Source organism: Apiospora kogelbergensis, assembly GCF_038363985.1.
Source record: "Apiospora kogelbergensis strain CBS 113332 chromosome Unknown utg000007l_segment0_segment0, whole genome shotgun sequence".
Taxonomy (NCBI): domain Eukaryota; kingdom Fungi; phylum Ascomycota; class Sordariomycetes; order Amphisphaeriales; family Apiosporaceae; genus Apiospora; species Apiospora kogelbergensis.
In genome coordinates this window covers 4,382,782-4,409,282 of record NW_027117424.1, presented here as the reverse complement: position 1 = coordinate 4,409,282, position 26,501 = coordinate 4,382,782, and the positions used below count along the sequence as shown (strand labels likewise).

Below are 26,501 nucleotides of genomic sequence, written 5' to 3'. Positions count from 1 at the left end.
CGCGGAGACTTCTGATATTCTTAGTTCTACAGTCACATATATACACACGCGGTTATTAGTAGAGGTACTATTTGGGCCGTAGTTCACTTTCTCTTTCTATGACCTGGGTTGTCCAAGATCCTTCATACCTCGACAGTGGCCCATGAGTCGGTCCCATAAACACTGATATGCCTCCCAGGATCCATGGGCCCCCAAAGCCGCAGCACGCCCATGAAACAACCGCTGTACACGGATTGCAACCTGTTGTCGCGTTTTTCCAACACGGTGCGCAGCAGGAGAAGAAGTGCATGCATGTCGGCTTTTCCATCTTTCACATACGGTACCTGCGAGCAGAGATTCTCTGAGATGTCCGTTGCGATTTCTGCGGAGTAGGGGTAACAAGTATGCATCCCATCTTGATAACTACCTGACGAGTTCGTGTGGAGGAGTACCAAAGGACTTCCTGATGGCCAAGTTCACGTTGTTTCTGTGGGCTTCCCTTTTACCGTAGAAGTGCGAAGTATGATGTCTTATGCAGCCGTCCCTTATTAATTCTCTAATACATGTATGCTAATCGAGAGACTCCCAGGGCTTGACGTTCTCAGAGATACCCCCAAGGCTATCGAGCAGGCCGGCTTTCCATGAGTCTAGTTCCATGCGGCAAAGGGGTCCAGATGGATTTGATGCGGCGTTATTAGTATGGAACTATCCCAATCGGAGGATGCCTTTGCTGTGACACTGGCCAATCACATCGTTAGTCACCCGGCTAGACGTACATCCTAGCTAGATGAAGCCCAGCTGCATAAGCAGCGGCCCGTTTCACCACAAATGGTTAGCCCCTGTCGTACATACATATCGCCGTATGTTCAGGTGTCAGGCTGACTGCAGTATGCTAATCCCGACGTCGTCGAATACACGTCATATTCTATTCAAAATAAACACATTCAGTTCTCGCCAACAAATCAGATATTTCACCGGGTGACCCGCACTTCAACGTCGGCACCAAGACATAGACATGCCCGGTGTACCTCATGGGCGTGCATGCGATGCATGTAGGCGACAGAAGAAGAAGGTAGGTCCTCCGATATATCCGAATCTGGGCCACTTGAGACCCCTGTTTAGCTAAGCGAAACTGGCTGTCTCAAGTGCGACTGTTCGACACCGACTTGCTCCCGATGCCTCCGCTTAGGTCTCGAATGCAAAGGGTCCGGTGAGCGCAGGTACCTGTTCAAGGATCAGAAGTGTGCCCGGCGGCGGCCAGGCCCCCAAACAACGGAGAAGGTCGCGGGTGCTCCAGCTTCATCTGCTTTTCTCCCTTCTTCGTCAACTCACCCCCTGCTGGTGTCTCTATAGTATCAACAGTTCCTTGCGAAGAGAACCAGCTACTCGTCGGCGCTTTGCTGTCTACGATTGCGCCCTCAACCAACATCAGGTTCAACTTGGCCCAGACCTACGGCCCCTTTCTGGACTTTGTTCCGCAGCGCCTCGGGACCCATGCTGCCCTCGATACCGCGACACAAGCACTTATCTGCGCCCACCGAAACGTCTGCTTCGGTCTTCCGGCCACCGTAGAGTCCTTGACCTGGTATTCCAAAGCGATTCGCGCACTGCGGACAACCATGGAGGATCCTGGCATTGCTAGCGGTAGCAACACGGTTTGCACAGCCCTCATATTGATTATGTGCCAGGTGAGCCGTGGCTGCTTACTTACTAGTCATACCGTCCTAGAATACAACATACTGAGATTTTGAAATCCCCAGAATCTGAACGGCTTAAGTAAGAACGACTGGTCAAGTCATTGCGAAGGCGCGGTCCGTCTGCTGTGTGCAAGATTGGGCAACGGGAAGCCTTTGAGCGGATTCGAGACGGCAATGAGGTCGCATTTACAAGGGATCATGGTACGTAAGAAGACAAACATCACCACCCCTGAGTTTAGAAAATACGGACTGAACATTTCGACCTGGGACAAGTGGTTTCAAGGGCTATGGAGGCGCGACCTGCGAATGCATCCAATACTGTTCGATAACTTGACGAAAGGATTGTACAACGACGGCGGCGACGGCACGGAAGAGATCATGACCAAACGAACCCAAATACCTAGACTGTTGTCACTCGCACGAGGAGCGCTTCACAGCAATGGTACCAACCCGGGTTCTTACGATATCCTGGAGGAGATTGGTGCCATCTATGAGAGATTCACCGGCTTTGCACACCATCTTCGATCGGCTTTGACGACGGGGGCACCCAGCTCTGCCGGTTTGATGCCCACCCAGCCCTATGGGGCCTGTCTCATCCTCGCTTGCGTCTCCAGCTGCATGCTGCGAGGGCTAGTTCTAGGGAATCCAGAACGGCGTACGGATCACAAAGATCATCATCGTTATCAGCAACTGCTCGGCGAGGCTGAGGAACTCGCGGATGCCACTCTGGCATTGGCGCCAGAAGCGGCCAAGCGCCGACCCATCGGTGCCGTCCACATGATGGCCAATTGCGTTGCGGCGTGGGCCTGTACGAGCGACGTTGCCAAGAAAGCGCAGCTCGAGAGCGTGTACCGGGAGTTCAGACTTGATTTCGGTCGGAACAAAGTTGACGAGGACGTCTTTCTGTCATCAAGGAAAATGGAAGCGGATCTATATTTAATACCTAGCCTTTAAGTCTTAACTTTCTTTTCTTTCTCACGCACACTATATTTAAGCCAAGGTGCTGGAACTGCAAATATAATTGCAGAATGGAAAGAGGTGACGCCCGACGGCATTAGGCTCGTCATCTCGCGCATGTCGGTCGTCGCGCACCTTCATAGCCGCACATCGACCGACAGCTCGCCGCCGCGCGCGGCCAGCCCAGCCCTTCTAATGATTCGATCGAGTGGTTCGCCCCGACCACGACCCGACCAACGTCCAGATCACCCTCGCCCTCCTCGCCGTCCACACGACCACCGACCTACTCGCGCAGACCCTGATGGACATTGCGAAACACCCCGACACCCTCGGTCCCTTACGCGAGGAGACCATCCGCGTCCTGAGGGCTGACGGCCTGTCATGCTCGGTGAGTTATTACACCCCCCACACTGGGGGTATACATATTTATTTGCAAGGGGGCCGCGAAAGCCAACTATGACATCACCTCTTCGCGCAGGCTATTTTTAACGCTACGCCAAAGCGGAATTTGAACTGGGGCTGGGGCGGTAAAGCTGGTTACGGGAGATTATGCATCGGGATACTGCTATTGTGGTAGCATCAGATTAGACTAGTAGTAAAATGCATTATTTCATTTCTCTCGTGATAATCCTAACGTGGCAAAGCTATAAAGTTTTCGCTGCTGGCTGCTGGCCGTCCGCTTAGAAGGTAGCTGGCCTACTGCTGGGAGTAAAGGCAGTCGACGGGGTTGGTAGCGACGACGACGCGGGCGGCGATGGAGGTGCAGTTGGTGTAGCCGGCGGGGCTGTTGATGCCGACGTAGGGGAGGACGCGGAAGGTCTCGGCGTCGGCGGTGCCGAGGAGGCCGTTGGGGCAGGCGAGGAAGGCGTCGCTGCCGCCGAAGGTGAGGTGCTGGCTGGCGTCGTCGATGGCCCAGCCGGCGCGCTCGGCGTTGCGCGACGCCGGCTCGGCACCCGTCGTGTACTGCATGATGCCCTGGCCCATGCCGGAGCGGTCCACGAACAGCTGCTGCCACGGCTTGCCGTCCGTCCGGAGGTCCAGCGTGCCGTCGGCCTTGTTCAGCACAAAGGTCGCGTAGTCCTGCTCGGGCCCGTAGCACGACGCGCCCTCCTGCGGCTTGGCGCCCGTGAAGATGCCCTTGTGCATGGCGCCCCACCCGGCGTTCTGCACCTTGCTGCCCGAGGCGATGGAGATGACGCCGAAGGTGACGAGGTCGGGGTTGGGGTTGGCGGCGGGCGCGGCCATGGCGCCGGTGGCGGCCGAGGCGGCGGTCAGGGCAAGGGTAGCGAACTGCATGTTGATAGTGGTTTGGGGGTTGGCGAGATGATGATTATTATTATTAAGCGAGTGGTGGTGGTCGGAGAGTGGTAGTAGCGACTGTGGTGGTACTGCGTGGAGTGAAGAGTAGAAGTTGAGCCGTAACGATACCAATGATGCAGCACACCCTTTATATGAAAGTAGAGGGATGGCCCAGGCGCGGGAACTAAATGCCCGTCCTATCCAACCTCGTAGGTTGGCAAGTTAGATCCCGATGTGACTTTGGGGCGGGTTGGGCGGCACTGGACTGGCGCTGCCGCATTGACAAGCAATCAAGCAAAGTCCATGGCGTCCCATTGCTTTCGCCGCAGTCAGGAATTGGCAGTTCTTCTGCCGTAGTGGCAGTGTTCTTCCGTACGGGTACTACCGGTAGGCCCGCTACCCCCATCCAAAATCTCGTATTAAGGCTCCGCTTTGCCATGAACTCGTTCATGCAGTGCCAACGGGGGGAGGGGGTAGGGGGTTAACCTTCTGACACTAGCCCCTCTTACGGTCGCTTCAGGCCCTTTGTACAGACGCTGTGGTTTCCCACTCCTAAAATGACATGTTGCAGCTGGACTTGGCTTGCGGACACATCGGAGGACTCGGCCCAGCCGTCTCGCGCAGGCCGCAAGCAACGACTCAGACTCCAACGAACGACGGCCGCAGCCCCACTTCACACTGAGACCCGACGTCTTCGCACCTATACCGCCCAAATGCAGGTGGCCGAAAACACACAGGAGACGCCTTTCTCAGACTTGAGCGCAGCTTTACAAGATGGGCAAGACGAGGCCCATGTGGTAGGACCTGTTCAAAGTCCTGACGCCCAGCTGATTACAACCTACCTCACGAGATATCCTGCGAGTGCGGGGGCCCATTTGACCTCGACCCAAGTCGGTGCCGGAAACAATCAGCCGGTCATGTTTAAAACAGTCCGTAAACACCCTCTCGGAAAGCTTAGTCAACCAGTCGCCGTGCGCGCAAAGATGCGAGGTGATTGAAAAGCTTGTTGAGCCCTACAGCAATGACCTGATTGATATGTAATTCAGAAGAGCCAAGCCCAATCCAGGCCTAGTGCTGGCGCTGACTCGAGCAGGTTCTTCGAGAAGGTGCACAGGTCGTATCCTCTTCTGGACGAACGTTCCTTCAGGGTTCAGTACAATACCGAGAAGGCCAGCTTATCGCCGGTCCTGTTGTTGTGTTTGTACGCACATAGCCTCACTTACTGGCGACAGTCACTTCCTCCGGGCCAACATTGTCCCGACGTCCGGTTTGTATGGAACCAGGCGAACGAGGCTCTGTACTCGGACTTGTACCAGAGTCCCGGGATGCCCACCGTCATCGCCATACTGTTAAACATATCTGGCCGGCCTTTGTCGTCCATGATCGGAAATGCTGTGCTCCACGGTGCCGCCATCTCCTTGGCCCACTGCATGGGACTGAATCGCAGCTGCTTGACTTGGGACATATCTCCAACCGAAAAAGCGCAAAGAACACGGCTCTGGTGGGCTATTGTCATCTACGACAAATGGTGAGCTTTGAAAATCAAGTCCAGAATAAGAAAGCATCGCTTTACGGCTTTTAACCGTATTTAGGTCCAGTGTTGCCTACGGGACACCACCGCAACTGAGGGCGGCGCAGCACGATGTTCCCCTCCCGAGCCCTGAGACTATAATGCCTGATGATGGCAGTCCTGAGGGGTCTGAGGCGGGAGCCATCTTTCTTGCCTTCATAACATTGACCGAAACAGTTGACTGATACGTTAGCTACATGTTCGATTTGTGGCGAGATCCCGGCAGCAGTGGCGAAGCCATCAGCATCGAGATAGCAAACAAACTATCCCGATGGGAAGACTCTTTACCCCACGGGCTGCGAAGAACCGTCATTCGTGGTGCCAATCTCAGTATCCCAGGATCGGCCAACCTGCGGCTGTCGTATCTTTACGTCCGGTTGCTTGGCCGCAAGCTGGGTCTGGAAAGCGGAAACGCCGGTAGCGGGGCCGCGGTTGGGGCCGCGGCCTCGATGCAGCGTCACGTCCAGGCTCGTCAGGCGGCAGAAGATATCGTGATTTTCGTACAGGAGCTTGACGACGCGGCGCTGGGTGATTTCTGGTTGTCGTTCAACGCTTTCGCCTTGTCGAACACGGTGGGGTTCCTGTTGCGGAGCGCCTTGGAGGCGGAAACGCTGCCGGAGGAGCTGGCACATAGTATCTACGTCAAGCTCGCGTCGGAAATGATGACGGCTCTGGAGTCGCACCGAAAGCATCACGGATGGGATCTTGCCAACATCTGCATTGCCCAATACTCCGATGTGGTGAGACGGCTGGAAACCTCTCACGGAACCTCGGTTGAAGAGATGCCTGTGCTGCAGCAGTCGCTCGAGCAAACACTGCAGCAACCTCAATCGTTTGATGCGAGCGGGATCGACGATATGTTCCCAAGTCTGTGGGACATGTTCAATGGCGTGTAGACGAAACCTGGTATCGCTTTAGGTGTTCGATAGCTAGGTCACAAAGCATACGCCTTGGGATCGACCTCGTTAGGGCGAGCCACAGAAGTACCCGAGTAGGTCTCGAATTAATAGATGCCCGAGCGCTTTCTGTTAAAGGCACATTTCGATTTTGACAAACCCCATGTAGTAGAGGTACGCTGCCTTGATATGCACAATTGAGGTTAGACTGGTTGCATGATAAAGGTGGAGTCCGCGGGAAAGAGAGGCGAGGCCGCGGGGGGCAATAAATAATTTATTAATTATGATAAGTATTTTTATAAAATGGTTATTATATACTTTTACTCCAAACAATAAACCTTCCATCCAATAAGTCAGTTCTTTTCCACGCCAGCCGCCGGTAGCAACCTCCAACCTTTCCTCCAAGCATAATCCTACATCTTGCTTACCTTCGTTCTACCACCCTGCCATCCTAGACGAGCCTTTCAAATCACCATTGAACCATGGCCGTGGACGCATCTGAGGAGTTCTGGGCCAAGGCGGACAGGTATTTGATGAAAACCGGTGTTCCCTTCTCCCCCGTCATCATCACCAGAGCCCAAGGTACCAAACTCTACGATGAGAAAGATCGCGAGATCCTAGACTTCACGTCGGGGCAGATGAGCTCGCTGCTGGGCCACTCACACCCCGAGATTGTGGACGTCGTCCAGCAAAACGTGGCTGACCTCGACCACCTCCTGAGCAACATGATCACCCAGCCCGTGATCCAGCTGGCCGAACGGCTGGCCACGTTCCTCCCGGCGCCGCTCCAGAAGTCCTTCTTTCTGAACACGGGGTCCGAGACCACCGAGGCGGCCCTGAAGATGGCCAAGGTATACACGGGGCGGTTCGAGGTGGTCGCCTTCTCGGCGAGCTACCACGGCCTGACTCAGGGCGCCGGGTCCGCCACCTACTCGGCGGGTCGGAAGAACGGCGGCCCACCCATGCCGGGCCTTCCCCGCACCTTACGCGTACCGTTCTCTGTTCCGCAAGCCCGACGGGTCGCACGACTGGGAGCGCGAGGTGGAGTTCGGCTGGTCCATATGATCGACCGCCAGAGCGTGGGCTCGCTGGCGGCCTTCATCATGGAGCCGATCCTGTCGACGGGCGGCGTCCTGGCGCCGCCACGGGGCTACCTGCGGCGCATGGCCGAGGAGTGCCGGAAGCGCGACATGCTGATCATCATGGACGAGGCGCAGACGGGCGTCGGCCGGACGGGCCGCATGTTCGCCTTCGAGGAGGACGGCGTCGTCCCCGACATCCTGGCGCTGTCCAAGACGCTGGGGTGCGGGCTGCCGCTGGCCTCGGTCAGCACCACGGCCGAGATCAAGGCCGGATGCGCCAAGGCCGGCTTCCTCTGGCTCACCACGCACCTGAACGACCCCCTGACGGCCGCCGTCGGGGCCAAGGTGCTCGAGATCGTCGCGCGCGACCATGTGGCCGAGAAGGCGGCCGAGCGCGGCGAGCAGCTCCGCCAGGGGCTGCTCCGGCTGCAGCAGAAATACTGGTGCATTGGCGACGTCCGGGGCCGAGGGCTGTTACAGGCCATCGAAATCATCTCGAACGTCAAGACTAAAGGCCCTGGGTCGGAACTCGGCCAAGCTGTTTCTGACAGGGCTCTTGAGCTCGGTCTGTCTTGCAATGTTGTGAACCTGCCTGGCATGGGTGGCGTGTTCCGGTTGGCACCTCCTGTCACGGTATCGGCCGAGGAAATTGATACCGGTTTGGACATTCTTGACAGGGCTTTTGATTCAGTTTTACAGGCTAGAGGACTGTAAATATTATTAGCTTTCATCGTAAGGGGCGAAAGCGCGGTTCCATTAGGTCGGCCGATAGCAAGTACTGGTGTAGAGGCTACGCTTACAGGGGCTTTCTCGCCCAGTAACGCCGATTCTCTGGGTCATTTCGACCCGAATGTGATTAGAGAGAATGCAAAGATCAGGTCACAGGACAAATTAATTCGATTGAATAAGTCCCTAGCTACTGAATAACGCGTTAGAGGAGAACCACATTTACACCCCGGATCACGATACAGCCGATATCCTGAACCCACCGGGAAACAGGTGCTGGAAAACAACTTCTGGGTCATACCTGGATGACGCCTGTCGCATTCTCTAAATTTTCTCTGGTCCATAACTCTCCAAGACCTTCTAGTTAGGGTGCGCATAGTTGAGGTATAACCAAGGGAGAAGACCGCCGTCGATGTTAGCAAAATCCCGGATTCCCTCTAGCAACAGGATCTTGGTACTTAATCTTGAGAAGTAAATGGATTTTCCCCACTGGTTTCTGCCTGTAATTGACACTTCAATTCCCTGAATACAAAAAGGATAATCAAGACGGCTCCGGAATCATCACGCACTCTTCGTTAGTAATAACCCCCTCACCCCCTTCTTACACCAAAATGATCTTCATCTTCTCATCCTTCCGGATCTTGGCAGCCGGCAAGCCTCCGACCCCAACACGTTCATGCAGAATCTTAAGGCCATCTGAAAGCGGCTTGACGACCAAAACGTATTGAATCTTGCCGTCCAGACCGCTCTCGCCTGCATGCCTTTTATTCTTCTCGTCCTCAGTGTTGTCATTCAAGTCCCGCTCTTCGCCGACAACAACACATTTAAGAACACCAAAGTCGGGCGAAGCATTATCATCTCTGTCCATGGTGATTCCTTTCTTCCACCACATCGTGTCGACGTTCAGCCCGAACGCAACGGCCCTGATCTGGGTGACCCTTGCTCCATGTCTCTCCGACGGGAGGGTGTTCCATTCCCGCGGTATCGTAACATTCTCGTACCGCCAAGTAGTGCTCTTCATCGGCACCTCGAGATAGTCGATGGCGCCCGTATACGCCATCCACGACCACGAAGGGACATGGGTACCTGCAGGTTGTGGAATACGTGACAGCCGCTGTCGCGGGTCGGCTCTCTTCCAGAGCAGGCTGCGTTGGGGGAACTTTCCGATCATCCCGAACTCGGCCCCCGTCCCAAACTTCCCTCCGAGCCGGTCCTCCAAGCCTCGCAAGGCCACGGCCCGGTCAGAGTCGTGACGAAAGTTTCGGTCCGAATACAGCTGGTACAGGTACTGGAATAACACGATTTGACCGCCCTTGAAGTAGTCGAGCACGTACTTTGGGAAATCGGCGTCGCCCATGAGGTTGGCTTTCAACGACATCCCCAGCCGAGAACCCGATCCAGTATCGGTACCAACTAAGGAGCCTAGCGGCAAAGAGTTCAGCATCGGCACTCCCAATCACGAAGGGCCTGTCACACAAAATGAAGAGACTAAACGGGGAATAAGAGCACGTTGTCGGAAGAAAGCAGCCAAGATGTTGCAGCCAATATGGATCAAGTTTAATGAACGGGTGGAGGACGTTCTGTCCACATGATAGCCAATTGCGTTGCGGCGTAGGTCTGTGCGAGTAATGTTATTAAGAAAGCGTAGCTTGAGAGCCTTTATCGCGAGTTCAGACTTGATTTCAGTCGGAATAAAGTCGACGAGGATGTCTTTTTAATATTAAGGGAAATGGAAGCGGATCTATGTCTGATTCTTGGCCCCTGAGTTTCGACCCCGTGCACAGTCGAGGCTCACAACGTTACGTCACAGCTACTATTCCATATTATCAGCTATAAAACGATTGACTATGTATCAGTCTCGGTTCTACAAAATCCCTTAATGACATTTGAACTCCGACTGAGCCAGCGGAAGCTGATTATGGAAAGAAAGGAAGCAGAGTATGTGATATGTAGCTTCTCATTAGCTTCATTCTACCTCAGTTGTTGTACGGGCACTCAAGGGAAGATCGAAGAAGCATGTGCTCGAGCAAGACATTGTCCGAGTTGAGATGCAGAGCCCTAGTACGACTACATGTCAATGGCATGTGTTGGCATCTACTCAACCCAAATAGGGGATACCTGAAAATGTCTGAAATATTTGTATTATGTGCTTTACATCTCATCACACAACCTTGTACGCACTGTTATTCCGTTAGTCTTGGGCCAGAATGCTGTCGATAAAGGCATAGCAAAACCTACTCGTAGACGACTTTGGCAACATCCCACAGACACGTTCCCACCCACATGCTAGTGTTGACTTTGGCGGCGTATCGCGCATCGGCGGTCCGCATCGTGATGAACACGCGATAACGGTACCTTCTCGGATCGATGGTCCGGGACTTCTCGCTGTCACGGAGGCCCTCCATGATCTGCACCGGCGCGGTCAGGAACCCTCGAGTCCGGCAGTCTATGCTGTTCCCGATTAGCTGTATCAGCAAAGTCGTACTAGATGCAAGATCACGAGTTACTCAGAAAGTACTTGCACTGCCGGTACTTCATCCCTCGTCTTGAGGCGGTATTTCGACTCGACTTGCGTGGCCAAGCTCGAGCCGACGGCCAGCTCCATGACCTCTTGGTCTCCGCCCTATCCGCGTTTCGCGTGTTAGTTGCGGGATGCTCACTTCCGAAGGTTGGAAGTTGAAGCCACTTGCTATCACAGTGCCGCTTCCTATCCTCCCAGACCAGGCGCCGTCGGTGAATGTCGTGTACTTCTTGGAGTTGTCGCCTGCCACCACTGTCGCAGTGGCGTCGCTCAGCTCCAGGACCATGCGGAAGTCGGGCTCCAGCTGCGGGGCGGGCAACGACAAGTTGGGCAGCAACCTGCCCAGGCCGTCGTCGGGTGATTGATCGGGGCTGCTATTACCACGAAACCCGAAGTCAACATTCGCCCAATCGTTTTCCGGGATTCCGAACTTATCCGAACCTCGTGGCGGTCTCGGGCCGTGCTGGTGCATGGTCCTGCCGCGCCGCGGGTTCGCTGCCACGCCATCCCTGCTCGACCGAGTCCCAGCCGCTGTGTCGTCTCTCGGCCGGCACCAGCATCCGGTTGTCGTGGACTACGATGCTGGAGTCCCAGTCCGCATCTTCGCTGGGCGGGATGGCCGGCACCAGCGGGGAAGCTCCCTCGTATGCACTGCGCGCCCAGAATGGAGCCTACGAGGAATTGCTCGGGGTGGGAGTTCATCGTGCACTGGATTGTCGGCACCTTTGTGCTCGCGGTCCTGAAGTGTAGAGGGAAATATCAGAATTGTATTGTTTGTGGTATACATATGCATCAGAAGTTTGAAGCAGGTAGATTTGTAACACAAGCAGTTTTCCAAGCATTCGGTCCAATATTAGGCCGCCGGCCAGACAGAAAACTTTATCGCCGACTCTATTTAGCTAACGTAAGCGAATGCAGCTCAGAGGATTGAGTATAATACTACAACGGCCTTAGAAGCCTTGGCCATTTTGATCTTTGAAAGTAAAGTTCGATGGCCATTGCCGAACCGTCGGCGTTGCTGTTTTCCGGGTTGGTGCTTCATAAAATTGTGGTGCAAGGCCATCCGGGTAAAGCGCCAAATGGGTAAACGGTAAGTACACCTTCACATTTTGGCCAGGGTTCAGCACCCGATTTAGAACATAAGTCAGCAGTCTTTTTGTGCGGGACACTTGCCTTTACGCTCCTGCAGCTGGCTGCCATGACAATGATAGGCATTTTGAGACTCGCATACAACATGACGTCCGATGTCACCTGCGTGCAATGCAAGATCGATGATCCAGGAACTCGGTCGGGGAGCCTGCGTTTCAGCCCAGAGCCGTCAATCCCCCCGCGTTGCCCGCATCGCCCGCAATCCAATGTCACAGTAGCGTCCTTCTCCAGGGGTTTGCCAAGAAGACCCTAGTTTAGGACTTCCAGGGCCATCATCGCGTGCCTGCGCCTGTATCGTGACGCAAAGTCCGATCGCATCTTCCTGTCTCCCTGTCTTCGGCTATTAGTGTATAGATAGTCGATGATGATGGCGTCTTCTCAGCCATCAGGACCCTGCGTCTTGGACACGGCCACGCTACGGTTCATAGCAGGGGGTGTGTTGTAATCTCTCCCACCTTCGTCACTGGTCGACGGTGATTGGCGGATCGGTCTCGAAACTGTCTCTGATTGGCCGAGATGCTACGTCATCTCCCGTCGATCCCCTCTGGCCAGCTCAAACAACAAACCCCTAAAAAAACAGGTTTGCATCACTGCATGCCTCGAGCAATTACGGCAGAAGGGAAATTGGATGGTCGGAATCAGCGAGAGATGGCCTGTATATATAGATAGAGGAAGAATCCACGGATAAGTGTGCCGATACCCATCACTTTTCTGATTAAGCATCTCTTGTCCTCTGTCATCGACTGAACATCTTCCAAGGCAATTGCCGTATTATCCACGCGCCCAGCAGACACAAGCTTTCTCTAACACATACTCAAACCCACTTACAACACCACCCCCCGGCCAACACCTTACCTTACCTTACCCACCGCCAACATGCCGTTCTTCTCCAGCCGCAAGCCCGAAGAGGAGGTCGTCGAGCACCATCCCGCCCCTGTGCACGAAGAGCAGCACCAGAAGCGGGGCCTGTTCGGAAGCCGCCGCGAGCGGTCCGTCTCGCCCACGTCGACGATGCGCACCAGCACCACGTCGACGTCGCACTCGTCCACCAGCACCGGTACGCCCCCCCCCGTTTCTTTTCCTTCAGATCATTGATGGCGACCATGTACTAACGCATCTTTTCTTCTTCCTACAGGCCGCAAGTCGTCGATCCTCCAACGATCCTTCGGCCACGGCAACAGGTCGGTCGAGCTGGACCCCTCCATCGTGCAGGCGCGCGAGCGCGTCATGGGTGCCGAGGCCGCCGAGCACGAGGCCGACCGCGCCCTCAACGCGGCCCGCATCCAGGTCCGCGAGGCCCGCGAGGAGGTCAAGCGCCTCGAGATCGAGGCCAAGGAGGAGGCCCGCCTCGCCAAGATCAAGCAGCACCACGCCGCCGAGGTCTCGAAGCGCGGCAAGCAGCTCGGACGTATGTGCCTACCAACCTCCCGAGACATCTATATTGGTTCTCTTGTCTGACTAATTTGTATACAGGCCACGGAATCTAAACACGCATCCACATATATGTTTGACGATGGGGAATAGATCCCCAACAGCCAAACTTGCTGTACGACTTTCAGCCTATGCTTCACCGACCAGGGCGTAATTATGACATTTACAACATATACGATTGACGACTTGATACCTTCTTCTTTGTCTTATTATCATCTTCAAATAGCGAGGCGCGAGCATTGTTTCAATAAACTTCTTATTACTCAACTACTGATTACAGCAATTGCCATGATATTTTGATGAATGATTGTATTATACGTCGCTAGCGCCCAAATGTTAAATCACTTGGCTTAAACATGGGAAGGTCTCGGGGACACCCTATCCTTGGTGAGTCTTTCACTTGTTTTGATTGTTGAACTACTGCCAAAATGGTTTTCGAATTACGCGGCGCTCCCTCCGAAGTCGCTACCAATGGCCTTCATCACCACCCCTGGATCACTCCGTGGCTATATACAGTGGGGTGGCCGCTTGGCCAACCCGGTCTTGCACCTATCTACCTTCTCTCACTCAAGATCGAGAGCGTCAAGCTACTAAACTCACAGTTAGCCGCCCATTTCAAGTTGCAGCCCTGTGGAGTATTAGTTCTCGTCGCGATGGAATTGTTCGCAATGCCACACCCGCTGCCTGCACTAACCCCAGTGTTACCGTCTCCGAAAGCCCGGAGAGGAATATCTAAATTTCATATTCGGATTTAACGAGCATCTTGAACAGATCATTCAGCTCCGGTTTCCAAGATTGACAGGGTAATGCCAGGAGCCACGGCACGTTGGGCAATCTGGTAGTAGTGTTGCTCGGCCATTTAGGTCGCCACAGGGAGCCAGTTTCCAGGCATACTGGCGACTCGATCCATTTTCTAACTCTACTGCCCTCGATGTAGTGCTGCGGACTTAAGGAAATGTGCCTTTATTCATCTCCCTCGGCTCTTGTCCCTCCGGATTAACCCAATACAGACTCAGCTTATCCAAAGCATGCTTTGAGGCACCTGATTCCAAGTGTCCAGCAGTCTCCAGGTCGTCTACAACTACCGATATCCAGTACCGACAGCCTTCCCACTCGGGCGAAAAGGTGTAAATTTGTCGGCCGGCGGTTTGAGTGGATTCCAAGACCGCTGTGACGGAGAGACGGCTGGTTGGGAGATAGGTGAAATATCGCAATGCTTCGTCGGTGAATTGGCGAGGGAGAGCAGTGACGTGTATCTTGCCGCGCAAGCCATCTTCGCCATACCCAGGCACCATGTCGAGCATGATGCACGAATCGGGGCTTGTCTCGAGACAAACAACCCAGTGGTTTGTTGGAGGTTGGTCGTCTTCGCCTTCATTGAATTCATTACGCAAGGCGCACATGTGAAACTTCGTCACCTCGGCCTGCAACGCTTCATACGAGGTCTCGATGTCCCAGTTGCTGTCCAGGATGGCAGTCATGATGGAGTCACTGTGCTTACTCTGTTGGGAAAACAGGAATAACCAGTGGCAGTTTCAATATTTCATAATCAGAAGTGAGCAAGTATCTCCGCTTACTACACAGGATGTGAGGTTTAGAAGCTTAATTGCTGCAGCCAAACCTTCCATATGGTCTGCTCCTTCCATTTAATATGGGGATTCACATCAAATAAAAGCTTCGTTCAACCAAAGACGCTTCCCTGTGGCGCGGCGGACGACATGCCGTTCAACGCCGCACCCAACATCTAATGGCCAGGCGACGACGACCTGCAGCGCCAGTGCCGCGATTGGGACCGGAGAGGAGCGCTTGCGACATCCAACCACCGGTGTGGAGATGCATTGCATTGGAAGAGGCTCCTGTTGGATACCCTTGTGAATCATGTGGGTTCAGCCACAAGATGGACTGGCTTTCGAGGTGACAGATGCAGTTTGCTTACAATGATATGGGTATGAAGAGGTGTACATCTCAAGTCATCGGTGATGATCTAGCATATATACGACAATTACATTGAATGCAGTCACTAGTTACGGTATTGCAGTAGGGGCCATGACTGGAATCTGTAGCCCCTGACCACTCTGTGAGAACTTCATACACATGATACCATCAATAAGTGTTGCACGATACAGAATTCAATGCTTTATCTATCCATTCAATTTCTCATTAAAGAGTATAAATATCTTGCCTACTATTGAGCATCTTGGTTTCAATCTTTCTCTTGAGTCCAATACGAAATCCATCATTGTACAAGCAAAGCAGCACTTGTAAAGACATCTACCACCACCACCAGCTTCTTCATTCACAAACACACGTAATATTTAATTCACGATGTCTTACACTCGCTTCCCGGTCGTGTCCTTCCTCCTCCAGCTCTTCTTAGGCCTCACTGTCGCCATTGGCTTTCTCGACAACGGTTGCCACACCCAACTCGACCCCTGGTATCTAGACAATGGCGTTGCTCAGACCACCTGCGACACGCACATCTGCCAGAGCAACGTTCAGACCTCCCTTAACCTAAACCTTTGCATCGGAACCAGCAATGGCGTCTTGATCCCGGAGTCCCAGTGAGTAATTGCGAACCAAATTCTGCACATTGTCTTACTGACATTATTGCGACAGGGGCTATTTCGGAAACATGTGCAAGGACTGTCTAATTACTGGCAACTTCGATGTCCTGCAATGCAACTGCTACGCGCCGGCCACTGGCTTATGGCACAGCTCTAGCCTCAACATCAGTAAGTCTCCTCCTTCTTCTCTATAAATCCTATTCTCTGGCGTGTCGTCATGTATGGCTGACAGAACCCACCAAGACACCGGTTTCATCTACAACTGGTTTGGCTACCTCTCCTGCTTCAACCTCTACCAAACCGTGGTCCCCCACGACTTCTTCTGCCAAGACCCCACCTGGCAGCCTTCGCCTACCAACCTAGACGGGTGCACCGATGCCACTTGCTTAGGAGGAACACAGGAGGATGCAGGCATCTGCGATGAAGGTGCCAATGCTTCTGGGACCCTCTCTTAAATGAAAGAATAATCGCTGAGGTGGTCAATACTGTGGTACAGGAATTTCCACAGGCAATGGCTAAACATGGCGTGTGTGCAATGCGAACTACCCCTTAATAGTCAATCTAGTTGTAATACAAATGCCCTCCATGACATATATCAATGATTGCGCTGACTCTATTTGGTGAATGTGGCCAGCCATGTACCTGGATTTGGGGACTTCTCGTATTAACTAATATCCTGTGCTCGATACCATACGGCCCGTCAAATATTTCCAGTGCTTGTTCATATTCGCCCGTGAGAAATCCACATACGCCAAATTGCCGTCATGTTTCTTATTGCTCGCCATTTCTCGTCGGAGGTCTCGTCAGAGATGACACATGATGGGCTGGCAGGAGACTACATCATAGAGCGATTATGTAACTCTTTTGAGAGGTCGTACTTATCACGACTGCCACAAGCCCAGCGCTCACGACCACCCAATTTCCTAGCACTGCAACGCGACCTTGAGCGCTATCATGTGTCGGGGTCGGCATAGCAGCGGCGGAGGCAGGCGACGCAACAGCCCCCGAAGCAGGGGTCGCAGTAGGCTGTCCGGCCGAAGTGGTGGAGGCTGGGCCTCCAGGGAGTTGGGCCTCGGCGTGGCAGGCGGCAAACATGATGGTTTGGTTCAAAACGATGCCGCCGATCGGGGAATCGAGCGAGGCATCGAACCAGCGCATGGGGCACTCCTTGGCGAGGCTGGCGGCGGCGGAGCTCCTGGGCTCCCAGAAGGCTAAGGCGGCGCTGCCGATGGAAGACCAGGCCGATAGGACGCTCGTGGGCGCGGCTGTGCTGAAGTCGCACCACTCGTCTTTTTCCAACGCGCAGCCCCAGAAGTCGCGGACGGTGCTGCGACACGGCGCCATGGCCGACTTTGCATACGAGTCGAGTGCGGTCAAGAGGTCGCCCGTGGCCATGGGCGCTTTGAAGTATTGCACCGCGTCCGAGGTTATGCAGCGCCAGTCCTCCGAGGAGGTGACGGTGGGCGCTTCGGTGGGAGCGACGAGGGAGTGGATGGTCGAGTCCCATGTGTACGCGTTGGCGCCACTTGCGAAGGCAAGGGCCATCAGGGCTAGGCTTCTTGCGGTTCTCATGTTGGCGAATATAATGATGAACGAAGCGATGGACGGAATTGCGAGAAAGTCTCGCGGTAGAAAGATTTGAACTGAAGAGAACTATTTATCGACTGACCGGGGCATGTGGAACCGCGCGGGCGGGACCCTTCCGATTGGGTACCAGTATATCGGGCCCATAGGTAATATTACACTATCAAGTCGGACCGCAGATTACCCCTGCCTCAACTACAGCAGGACGCCAATGCTCGTCTCATCCACTTCAGGCAGCAAATAGGCAGCAGACTCCCCTTCTCGCGAATCCCTTAATATAAGTTGGAACTGTCGAGACTCAACTCCCAGCACAACCTCAATCCCGACAACCGCATCAAGTACCATCTGCTGCCCGCGCATCATGTGTCAGCTCCCAGACGTCTACGATTTTGCGGGGATCCACAACATCCATTACTCGCGGGATGAGACCATCTCGGCTGTACGCCAATTCTACACCTTCCTATCCAAGATGTACATGGACGAGTCGGACATCTTGGAACCGCCTGAAGGGGGATGGCCCCATATGGATAACCTGCGATGCATGGGGAAGACAGACGAGGTGATTGAGCTTCTTCGCCGCCTTCCATACCTATGCCCAAAAGGCCCAGAGGGGAAGGTCGGACTATGGCCATCAGTGGCCCCCCGGAGCGACGTCATCAATTGGTCGGAGCTTGCACCAAAAGCAACGCCATGCTCATCTTCGAGTAGGCGGTTTGATGGTTGGAACGGCAACAACCTCCGCTACATCTCCGAACCGATGGAGCTCATGGACGAGGATAGAATCCCGCCCGATGTCATTGGTCTGGTCTATAGCGCCGGGCGATATCGTAAGAACTTTTGTTGGATACCGCGCGGGGCATCATACACTGGTACGAGTGCTGGGGTGAAATTCAAATCTTGTCCGCTTATTACACGCCTCCGCCGACACGACTCGATTTCCCGGAAGAATGGGCACCCGAAAACGAAGTGGAGTGGCGTAGCGAATACCCGGCCTGGTCCGTCACCGACTTCTTTGCCATCATTCGCCGCCAGTTTGAAGACCTGAACTTTGTACCCCTCGGTCCGCACAACGTTCAAGAGGTTTTCACAATGGCTGATGACAACAGGGCGGTGATCAAGGCCGTCCAGGACATCTATCGCCAGCATGGTTGGCCGGACCTGGCCACCTATCGGAAGGAGGACTGTCTACGAGCTGTGAGAAAAGCAATGCGCGAGGACTTTCCGGAATCTATCCGATGTGGACAGGAAGAGGACTACGTGGATTGAAACAACTCTCAGCCATGCGCACAACCTAGTCAGGCAGGAGCAACTCGAGATAATTGACACAAATAGAGGTTTTTTTTTCTTGGGGTGTCACTAGCAAGCTTAAACCGACCTCGGCTGTACATGCACAAGAAAGGCACGGGACGGGGGTTGAAAGAACGGCGCAGCACATGTTGACAGGGGGTGGAAGACCTAGACTTACACAAGCTAGGTCTAATCAATTAAGATCCGCGAACCTGCATTTAGGGCGGGCGCTGCCAAGTTGATAGTCTGGACTTTCGTTATGCCTGTAAGTACTGGTGAGATTGCGAGGGATACTCGTTGTCTTTTCTGAGCCTTTGGCAGTTGGTTTTCTTATACGCATTGGGCGCTTGAGAGGAAAATATACATTCTATATATGTCTTATAGCCCTGGGGGTCGTGATACGCAGGAGTATCCAAGGTACTATCGTTGATCTCGCTTTATTGCATGTAGAGTGCAAATAGATGATATAGCCTGAAGAGACACACTATCTTTTTCTTCCTAACATGGGAATTGGGCTTCGCGTATGCTGCCATCGACCTGAATGGCACGCAAGATGTCGAACCCACCACCGCTCTGGACGACCCTTTGTCCATTACAGACATAGACACATACCGCCCCGATCAACATGACTACCCCTTACCTTGCACTGACTATGCAAATGTGCTTTTTGAATTCCCTACTTCTCCGTCCGCCGTCTCGGCCGCTGCCAACAGCCTCTGCTCCTGCAGTTCTTCATCTCTCAGCCTCTCCAGGACCCGGAGTCGGATATTTTCATGCGCGTGCGCATTGGACTCTCCTTCAGCCGTGACCGCCAATTCTGATGGCAGCACATCTACAAGGCCAAATCCCGATTTCTTCCGGGCCAGCCTCAAAGTCGCCCCCGCCTGCGCCGTGGACGGCGCCGAGACACAAGACACGCTCGATGTCGCACATGATGGTGGACAAGGCGGCCAATCAGTCGTGTGATAAAGACGAGACGATAGTGACGGAGATGGTCATCACGACCCTCATCTACGCGCCGAACGCGAGAGCGACCCAGGTCACAGGCACGTGCGCAGACGCCTTTACGCAGACATGCTACCATTACTCTTCGGCCATCCGCGTCAACCCGCAGTGGGCCACGCTTACCTGCCCCCCGAAGCGGCGACCACCTCGCATCGAGATGGCGGACGTGACACAGATATATGGAAGATCCAGCACGGCGGCAGTGGCTGGACTACGGCCAACCTCGAAAATTGTCAACGAGATGAGTACCCACCCGCGTACCTCCTCAACGCCGCCGATCCGGCCATGGTCTACGGCGGCATCGACACGCGCGGCCAGTTGATACGCTGGCTCCCTGCCGCGGATAACACGGGGGCGGGTAGCACGTGGAGGCCGCAGTGCCTGAGGCCGGCCCTTATAGGCTTGACCGGCCAGGAGCTGCTCCGCCGGGTCATCGCGGCGCCGCCCGCCTCCAAGTCGATGGCCCCCAACCAACCCGTGGCCTCCAAGGTGATCAAGACGACCTTTGCGGCCATCACGGTCGACCACCGGCCCGAGTTTACGGTAGCGTTTACCCACGCCGGCAACCTCCCTAACGATGGTCTCAACGACAACCCTTGCTGACCAAGTAACCAGGCCGGGAGAGACCCAGGTTTTGTCCTCTTGACCTATGATAAGTACTACACGGCAGCTCCGCCCTACAACTACCGAGCGCCATACATACCCGGTGTGAACGGGGATTGAGAGATGATATAACAGGCTACCAGCCCTTTATTTAAAATTCAATATCGTATTAATCACAACATGTTAGCTAAATACCCCAACCATGGTGTTTGCTGGAAGTGATCTCACTTACACGTAGCTGGATTCTTTCGACTTCAGAACGCCTGGATCTAGACACAGGCAGGGCATGGCGGATCATGCACCGCGCCACGTACGTATCGAGGGTGCCCGATAATGTCACATCGCCGCAGGAACAGCACGCAAGCTACTTTAGCCCTGTACTGACGGATTTTCAATCGTAATCGAGAAAACGAATGTCGTACCTCCCGGGTTTGGCTACTATCCTGTGGTCGAGCGCCCCTGTTATAGGAGGTCGGCCAAAAGTGTATATTGCCATCAAACGTATCTGTTCGTATTACTGGGTATGCTAAATACATTTTATCGCTATAAGGAGCCTAAGAGTGAAAAATATGTATTTCATGAAGAGGGTCGTACAGTTACTGCAAAGAGGACCCCAGTTGAATGCAAACATCTGTCATTCCGGAGAAAGGCCATCCCGAAACAGATTATTCACAGTCCCTTGAGCATCCCTTCATGCTTGACGATCCAGCTCCCATCTTTGGGAAATCCAGGGGCATCGCCTTCAGACCCTACCCAACCAGCCGCCATGTAGCCAACTGGATAGCCGAATTGATTAGCGCGTGCCATTGTCTCCTCTCGTAATTCCGTACTATACCCAAGAAAACAGACGACCACGGTAACGTTTGATTGACTTACCCGCCAACAGGAGACCAGCATTACCAGGCAAGAAAGGAGGCGGCGTTCCACCATCACCACCGCGAACCGCGAACCCTGTTTTGAGAAATCAACGATTAGAAAACAAAATCGCGGCGTTTTGGGAGGTTTTCCCTTTATGTACTTACCGGCATCATCAAAATCCCAGTAGTCAAATGCCGTAAGGTGGTATATGGCCCTATCGGGCCTACCGATCCTCGCCGCGTTCATGGCCAGCACCGGCCGGCCCCATCCCCGAATGTTCTCGTCGCCCCAGATCTCCCAGACCTTGTCGGACGTGGCGCGGGCCGTCTCGGAGTCTACTATAACTCTTCCTCCATGCTGCGACACTGGGCTGTTGGTGGTGGTGTTGTCGCCGGAAGACACAATCAGGAGAGGGAGGTCGGGCAAGATGCCCTGCAGCATGATCAAGCTACGCGGGTCGCTGGTGAGCTTCTTTCCGCGGTTGCTAGTATCGTTCCACCAGCTGTGGTTGAGACCCTCGTAGACGGCGTAGTAGGACTGCCCGGTCTTGGCGTCGGTTGTCGTAGGGAGAGGGGCTAAGTGTGCCGCGACCCTAGTCCAGGCTTTAGGAACGGGACGGCCCAGGAGGGTTTTCCAGTGCTGTGCAACACGGAGGCCGTAGTGCCAGTAGGCTAACTGTGTGAGGGATATTGGTGGTTGTTTAGCACAAGGGGGGGCCAAATTGTGAGATCTTATCATCAGGCTAGAAGATAGTAAGAGGACAATGAGTGGTAGAATAGACTTTCACTTGCCTCGTATGCCAGATTCAGAGACTCCTTCGGTGGCGTGTTCTCGGTAACGCCGTACGCACTATGATGCTTGCTTAGTCATAGTATCCCAAAAGGGTACTGTTCTCAGCTGAGCAGAACATACGGTGGTCCCAGGTCATAGTATCCCGACGATTCGTTCTTCCATGCATAGGACGCCATATAGTCCGCAGTCGCGGTCAGGATCGGGTCCCAGCGTTCCAACGTCTTCTGAGTGGGCGAGCCTTGGTATGCTAGCATCGCTAGATACATAGGATGGGGCTAGACATGTGAATATTCCGACATATGTGTCAGCTGAACTTACTCTCTTGCTCTCTCCCCATCTCTCTCAACCCCTTTTGAATGAGCTCACCTGTTGCCACATAAGAAGTCCATTGATCCCGCCCGGCGAGCTCGTCCCGGTGATGGGGTCCGTCATTTTCGGCCACCGCGCCCCGGCCCAGCCCATGCGCCCAGCCCTCGCCACCGAAGACTCCAAGAACGTTTCGTACACACCCGGGAACACGCCGTCGAACAGGGCTTGCCGCCCCCACGTGGCCCAGTGCGCGCAGTGCCAGACCACCATCTCCATGTGGAACTTGCCGTACCACCCGTTGTTCATGAGCCCGCTCTCCTGCGGCGGCTGGCGGTGGCGCGTGCCGGCGCTGTTGACGCGTGCGTGGTACTGGCTCAGGACGACGCGCCGCTGCAGCTCCGTCGCGTTCGCGTTCGTGGAGCCCGTCACCACGTCCACGAAGCCGCCCTGCTTCCAGTACGTGGCCCAGGCCGCCGAGCTGCGGGCGCGGATCTCGGTGGGAGGTGCGGGTGTGTGTTTGGAGGGGGCGAAGTGCGCTGTGAAGGAGAGTTTGGATGACAGCGAGGACTTGGCGGTTCCTGGAAGAGAAGAGGAAGCGGTGTGGTCCTTTTCCCCTGGGGATATAGTGTACTGGTGCGCGGACTTGGAAGTGGATCCAGGGGGCTCGTTGCGGCGAATCGTCGGGAGAGGGGACGACGAGGGCGCCTCGCCAGTCCCCCACCGAAGGTTGACGTAGTATCGGGTCTCTTGCATTTCGTGGTAGATGTGCGCGACCGAGCCATTCGCCCCGCCCTTGCCGTCGCCAGCCACGAGCTGCGTCGTGTGGTTGAGTGGGAAGCCGTACACGCCGGCGAAGACCTCGTACTTGTGCTCGGTGCCGTGGATGGGCGGGTAGGGAAAGTCGAGCTCGACTTGGAGGTCGCCCGACCCGAGGAGGTCCGACTCGATCTCGAAGGCCACGGAGTCGGTTTCGAGGTCGCCCTGTGTGATGACCTCTACGGGCACGCCGTCTACGTTGAACTTAGACGTGATGAAGCCGTTCCACAGGTTGAGCTCCTGTCGCGGCTCCGAGATCTGGAAAACTGGCAACGCCTGGCCTTTGAATTTCAGGCCAATGCGCCCCAGATTGACGCGGTTGGGATTGCTGATGATCCACTGGGATACTTCAGGCAGGTTCGGATCCGGAATCTCGTAGGAGACGTTTCGACCGTGAGTCAACATGGGAACTCCTGTGTAGTCTCCTAAGGCCTCTCTGATCAACGTAATTCAGCCAGTCAGCATCTACCAAACTACTGTTTCTGCCACTCATGACGTACCCGTTGGCTGGCAGCGAATCGTTGTGCCAAGCCCAGGTCGAGAGTGTATTGAAAGGGAGAAACGTCTGCGTGATAGTCAGCAAGACTTGAATAGGTCAGTTGCGGTTTCTGCTCAGTGCGACGTACCTGCATTCCCGTGTTGTCAACATTGAAGGCAAAATCGCCATTCCCAACCTGGAGAGGGGTCGTTTCATTGTTTATCAGGTTTGTCCGAACGACATTGAACTTGGACACAATGGCCTCTCGGTCTATTCGACCAGAGACAAATCCAATGCTGGCCGACAATAGAGAGAAATAATGCAGCTTCATTGTGGTTGTCGGCTACAGTATATTCAGAAATGTGGACACAGCGGGCTTTTTATAGTGGCAAAGGATCGCCATTGCTCCACGGAGAATCTGGGGTAGCCCGGGGTAAATGGACCCGACGTTACGGGATGCGGTACCGTTGCCCCACGCAATCCATCAGTTTAATTCGACATCAATTCAACTTCTCACACCCGACCATCCTTCCTTCACCTCTTTCCCCTTTCATTCATCTCGTTCGACCATGTCCACTTTTCACCCCTTCCCCCGGCTGCCGCCCGAGTTGTGCTAGAGCATCTGGACCATAGCCATAGAGCCTCGGCTCGTCGTTGTTGCTCACAAGGAGTCCAGAACGGCTTCGGACGCAGATCTAGCATTTTAAAATGAGTTAAGACTTGGACGGCGCGAACTATAGGTTATCGGTCCGGCTTCTTTTCTTGACGCTGTGACCGATTGATCAATATCTCATAAGCATCGCATCTAGCGGCATGCAATTAGAAATTCTATAAAGTGTTGTTGAGATTCCGTGCTAGGTTATATCTAGGCTGCTTTACATAGCATCGCTAAATATTAAATAAAGTAAAATACTCAGAAATATTCCTCGCGAAGCCAGTACTTCTATCCTAGGAGTACATCGTACTACAGCCCATACATGTCAGGGACTGCCAACCTATTCTTCATCTAAGGCGCAAGCCTCTCTCGCCATAATCGTTTAGCTCAAATCACTTTTTATTATATGAAAAGGTCTTCATGTTCTATACTTGGCAAATCGACCAACTCAACCCAGATGACCAGCGGACCATTGGCATTAAATGCGCCGAGCCCGTCGACTGAAGACGCTGGACAAGGATGGCAATACAATTGAGCCACCACCACCGAGATAACTCCCCTGCACCGCGAAGGATAACCCATGTTGTTAGCTTAGTGCTTCAAGCTTGCATCACGGATGGGAACGTGTGGGTGATGACTGATGCGGGCTAAACCGTTCGAGGCAGGGCATTAATTGGCCACCCAGTCCAACGGCAGCAATTACCTTCCAGCACGACACGATCCGTCCCGCCATCAGCGTCTACTTCTATACACGTGGTACAGCTGGAACGTGCGAGGTCTCAAGATGCATGTTTCCCAGCTTGGCAAATGCTTGAACTGACATCAACTGCATGCGGCTCTGTTTGCCAACATCCTGGATCCTTGTCAAACCCCGGACTGCGACATCACCCCATCACAAATACTCCATGTTTCTTATCCCAGTTGGTCAATTAGGATAAACCTGCCTCTACTTCCGCACGTTGCCTGGCAACTTGACGCGACCCTTGATCATCTCCCTGTCGATCTATGTGCCAAGCGAATCCTCTTCAATCGTCTCGAGATGCTGGCTGTTGCGACACTTCTCCTACCTTGGAGTTTTATCAATAAACTGTGACTCGAGACAATAGATGTGCTAGGGTGATGAGCCCCCATCTGCAAGAGTTCGATACCTCAAATGGTCATCGACTAATTTCTCCGTATGTGTGTATATAACATGATGGAGAGCTACTCACGAACCACAAAGTTTATCGGTTATAGTATGACCGCCACGCTCTTTTATAAACCTTCACATTGAACCGAAGAACAAAAAGAAACGCTCTTTTTATACTACAGCTGAAAATACCTCGCATCACAACTCCAACTACAAAGATCCCCTTCATCCTTTTCTACTACGGAAAAATCATGGCACCCAACCATTCTCGTATACCCGCTGTCACGTTAACTCTGCTCGCCCTCTCGACTGGTGGCCAAGGCCAAACAAGTGTCACAAACGAATTCACTGACCCTGCTACAGGGATTGTACTACAACGATTCTTTGGAGCCCGTACAAACTACGGCTTTGGCATCGCACTTTCGACGAGCCCGAGCAACTCCTTTATCGGCCAGCTGTCATTTCCGCTCAACGATGGCGCCGGATGGGGCGGCTGGTCTCTGACAGGCGACATGGAGGGACCTCTCCTCATGGCCGCATGGTCGGATAGGACCAGCGTCGTCTCGTCCTTCCGGCAGGCTGAGAACGAGGACGACAACCCGCCCGAGGTCGTCGGCGACTTCTCCGTCCGGCCCATCGCCGCCGGCACCTCGGTCAACGCCACGTTCCTGACCTTCACATTCCTTTGCGAGGGCTGCCTCGGCGCCGCGCTGGGCCTGGACGGGACCGCCGCCTCGGCCGAGATGGGCTGGGCCCTGTCGGACAAGGCCGTGGGGGAACCGGGCAGCTCGGCCGGCGTGCTCGAGTTCCACAACGTCGGCTTCGGCGAGTTTCAGGCCGACCTCGCCCTCGCCCGGCGGCCCGAGTTCGAGGACTGGGCCGCCCGGGCCGGGGCGCCGGTGGCGGCGGCGGCGGGGGCCACGGCGTTCGATGCCGCGCTGGTGGAATCTGGGGAAGATAGTGGGGACGAGGACGAGGGCGACGAGGATGATGATGACGACTAATCTGGAATGGAGCTAGCAAAAGGCATCTAATTTACAATTTGATTCCTTTCAATTTCTTTGAATGCCTTTTTTCCCTGCTACTTGACTGCCTACCTACCTATTACCTCTTT

The 26,501-nt window shown here is 54.3% G+C and overlaps 14 protein-coding genes across 14 annotated transcripts; 8 read left to right on the top strand and 6 right to left on the bottom strand.

Annotated features, from left to right (window-relative positions):
* Positions 1-1,154: 1,154 nt before the first annotated feature.
* PG998_011872 (uncharacterized protein) lies at positions 1,155-3,005 on the top strand (the record flags this gene model as incomplete). Its single annotated transcript, XM_066878688.1, has 5 exons — positions 1,155-1,189; positions 1,241-1,667; positions 1,775-1,877; positions 2,017-2,550; positions 2,677-3,005. The coding sequence occupies 5 exons, from the start codon at positions 1,155-1,157 to the stop codon at positions 3,003-3,005; spliced, it is 1,428 nt and encodes a 475-aa protein (XP_066727742.1).
* Positions 3,006-3,329: 324 nt separating this feature from the next.
* Positions 3,330-3,929, bottom strand: PG998_011871 (cell wall protein PhiA; the record flags this gene model as incomplete). Its single annotated transcript, XM_066878687.1, has 1 exon — positions 3,330-3,929. One exon carries the CDS (start codon positions 3,927-3,929, stop codon positions 3,330-3,332), a length of 600 nt encoding a protein of 199 aa, XP_066727741.1.
* A 560-nt stretch (positions 3,930-4,489) lies between these two features.
* Positions 4,490-6,398, top strand: PG998_011870 (uncharacterized protein; the record flags this gene model as incomplete). Its single annotated transcript, XM_066878686.1, has 4 exons — positions 4,490-4,729; positions 4,979-5,460; positions 5,525-5,629; positions 5,696-6,398. 4 exons carry the CDS (start codon positions 4,490-4,492, stop codon positions 6,396-6,398), a joined length of 1,530 nt encoding a protein of 509 aa, XP_066727740.1.
* Positions 6,399-6,880: 482 nt separating this feature from the next.
* Positions 6,881-8,194, top strand: PG998_011869 (uncharacterized protein; the record flags this gene model as incomplete). Its single annotated transcript, XM_066878685.1, has 1 exon — positions 6,881-8,194. The coding sequence occupies one exon, from the start codon at positions 6,881-6,883 to the stop codon at positions 8,192-8,194; it is 1,314 nt and encodes a 437-aa protein (XP_066727739.1).
* A 613-nt stretch (positions 8,195-8,807) lies between these two features.
* PG998_011868 (uncharacterized protein) lies at positions 8,808-9,584 on the bottom strand (the record flags this gene model as incomplete). Its single annotated transcript, XM_066878684.1, has 1 exon — positions 8,808-9,584. One exon carries the CDS (start codon positions 9,582-9,584, stop codon positions 8,808-8,810), a length of 777 nt encoding a protein of 258 aa, XP_066727738.1.
* Positions 9,585-10,440: 856 nt separating this feature from the next.
* Positions 10,441-11,694, bottom strand: PG998_011867 (uncharacterized protein; the record flags this gene model as incomplete). Its single annotated transcript, XM_066878683.1, has 5 exons — positions 10,441-10,657; positions 10,714-10,829; positions 10,903-11,101; positions 11,169-11,398; positions 11,671-11,694. The coding sequence occupies 5 exons, from the start codon at positions 11,692-11,694 to the stop codon at positions 10,441-10,443; spliced, it is 786 nt and encodes a 261-aa protein (XP_066727737.1).
* A 1,058-nt stretch (positions 11,695-12,752) lies between these two features.
* PG998_011866 (uncharacterized protein) lies at positions 12,753-13,363 on the top strand (the record flags this gene model as incomplete). Its single annotated transcript, XM_066878682.1, has 3 exons — positions 12,753-12,933; positions 13,012-13,284; positions 13,350-13,363. 3 exons carry the CDS (start codon positions 12,753-12,755, stop codon positions 13,361-13,363), a joined length of 468 nt encoding a protein of 155 aa, XP_066727736.1.
* Positions 13,364-14,254: 891 nt separating this feature from the next.
* On the bottom strand, positions 14,255-14,788 carry PG998_011865 (uncharacterized protein; the record flags this gene model as incomplete). The annotated part of the gene is made up of 1 exon (XM_066878681.1): positions 14,255-14,788. One exon carries the CDS (start codon positions 14,786-14,788, stop codon positions 14,255-14,257), a length of 534 nt encoding a protein of 177 aa, XP_066727735.1.
* An 844-nt stretch (positions 14,789-15,632) lies between these two features.
* Positions 15,633-16,326, top strand: PG998_011864 (uncharacterized protein; the record flags this gene model as incomplete). The annotated part of the gene is made up of 3 exons (XM_066878680.1): positions 15,633-15,868; positions 15,924-16,039; positions 16,115-16,326. 3 exons carry the CDS (start codon positions 15,633-15,635, stop codon positions 16,324-16,326), a joined length of 564 nt encoding a protein of 187 aa, XP_066727734.1.
* A 385-nt stretch (positions 16,327-16,711) lies between these two features.
* Positions 16,712-17,443, bottom strand: PG998_011863 (uncharacterized protein; the record flags this gene model as incomplete). The annotated part of the gene is made up of 1 exon (XM_066878679.1): positions 16,712-17,443. One exon carries the CDS (start codon positions 17,441-17,443, stop codon positions 16,712-16,714), a length of 732 nt encoding a protein of 243 aa, XP_066727733.1.
* A 373-nt stretch (positions 17,444-17,816) lies between these two features.
* Positions 17,817-18,721, top strand: PG998_011862 (uncharacterized protein; the record flags this gene model as incomplete). Its single annotated transcript, XM_066878678.1, has 2 exons — positions 17,817-18,324; positions 18,402-18,721. The coding sequence occupies 2 exons, from the start codon at positions 17,817-17,819 to the stop codon at positions 18,719-18,721; spliced, it is 828 nt and encodes a 275-aa protein (XP_066727732.1).
* Positions 18,722-19,664: 943 nt separating this feature from the next.
* Positions 19,665-20,350, top strand: PG998_011861 (uncharacterized protein; the record flags this gene model as incomplete). Its single annotated transcript, XM_066878677.1, has 2 exons — positions 19,665-19,913; positions 19,940-20,350. The coding sequence occupies 2 exons, from the start codon at positions 19,665-19,667 to the stop codon at positions 20,348-20,350; spliced, it is 660 nt and encodes a 219-aa protein (XP_066727731.1).
* Positions 20,351-21,019: 669 nt separating this feature from the next.
* Positions 21,020-23,934, bottom strand: PG998_011860 (Six-hairpin glycosidase-like protein; the record flags this gene model as incomplete). Its single annotated transcript, XM_066878676.1, has 8 exons — positions 21,020-21,126; positions 21,227-21,301; positions 21,373-21,879; positions 21,996-22,057; positions 22,121-22,275; positions 22,367-23,561; positions 23,626-23,690; positions 23,752-23,934. 8 exons carry the CDS (start codon positions 23,932-23,934, stop codon positions 21,020-21,022), a joined length of 2,349 nt encoding a protein of 782 aa, XP_066727730.1.
* Positions 23,935-25,638: 1,704 nt separating this feature from the next.
* Positions 25,639-26,391, top strand: PG998_011859 (uncharacterized protein; the record flags this gene model as incomplete). The annotated part of the gene is made up of 1 exon (XM_066878675.1): positions 25,639-26,391. The coding sequence occupies one exon, from the start codon at positions 25,639-25,641 to the stop codon at positions 26,389-26,391; it is 753 nt and encodes a 250-aa protein (XP_066727729.1).
* Positions 26,392-26,501: the final 110 nt, after the last annotated feature.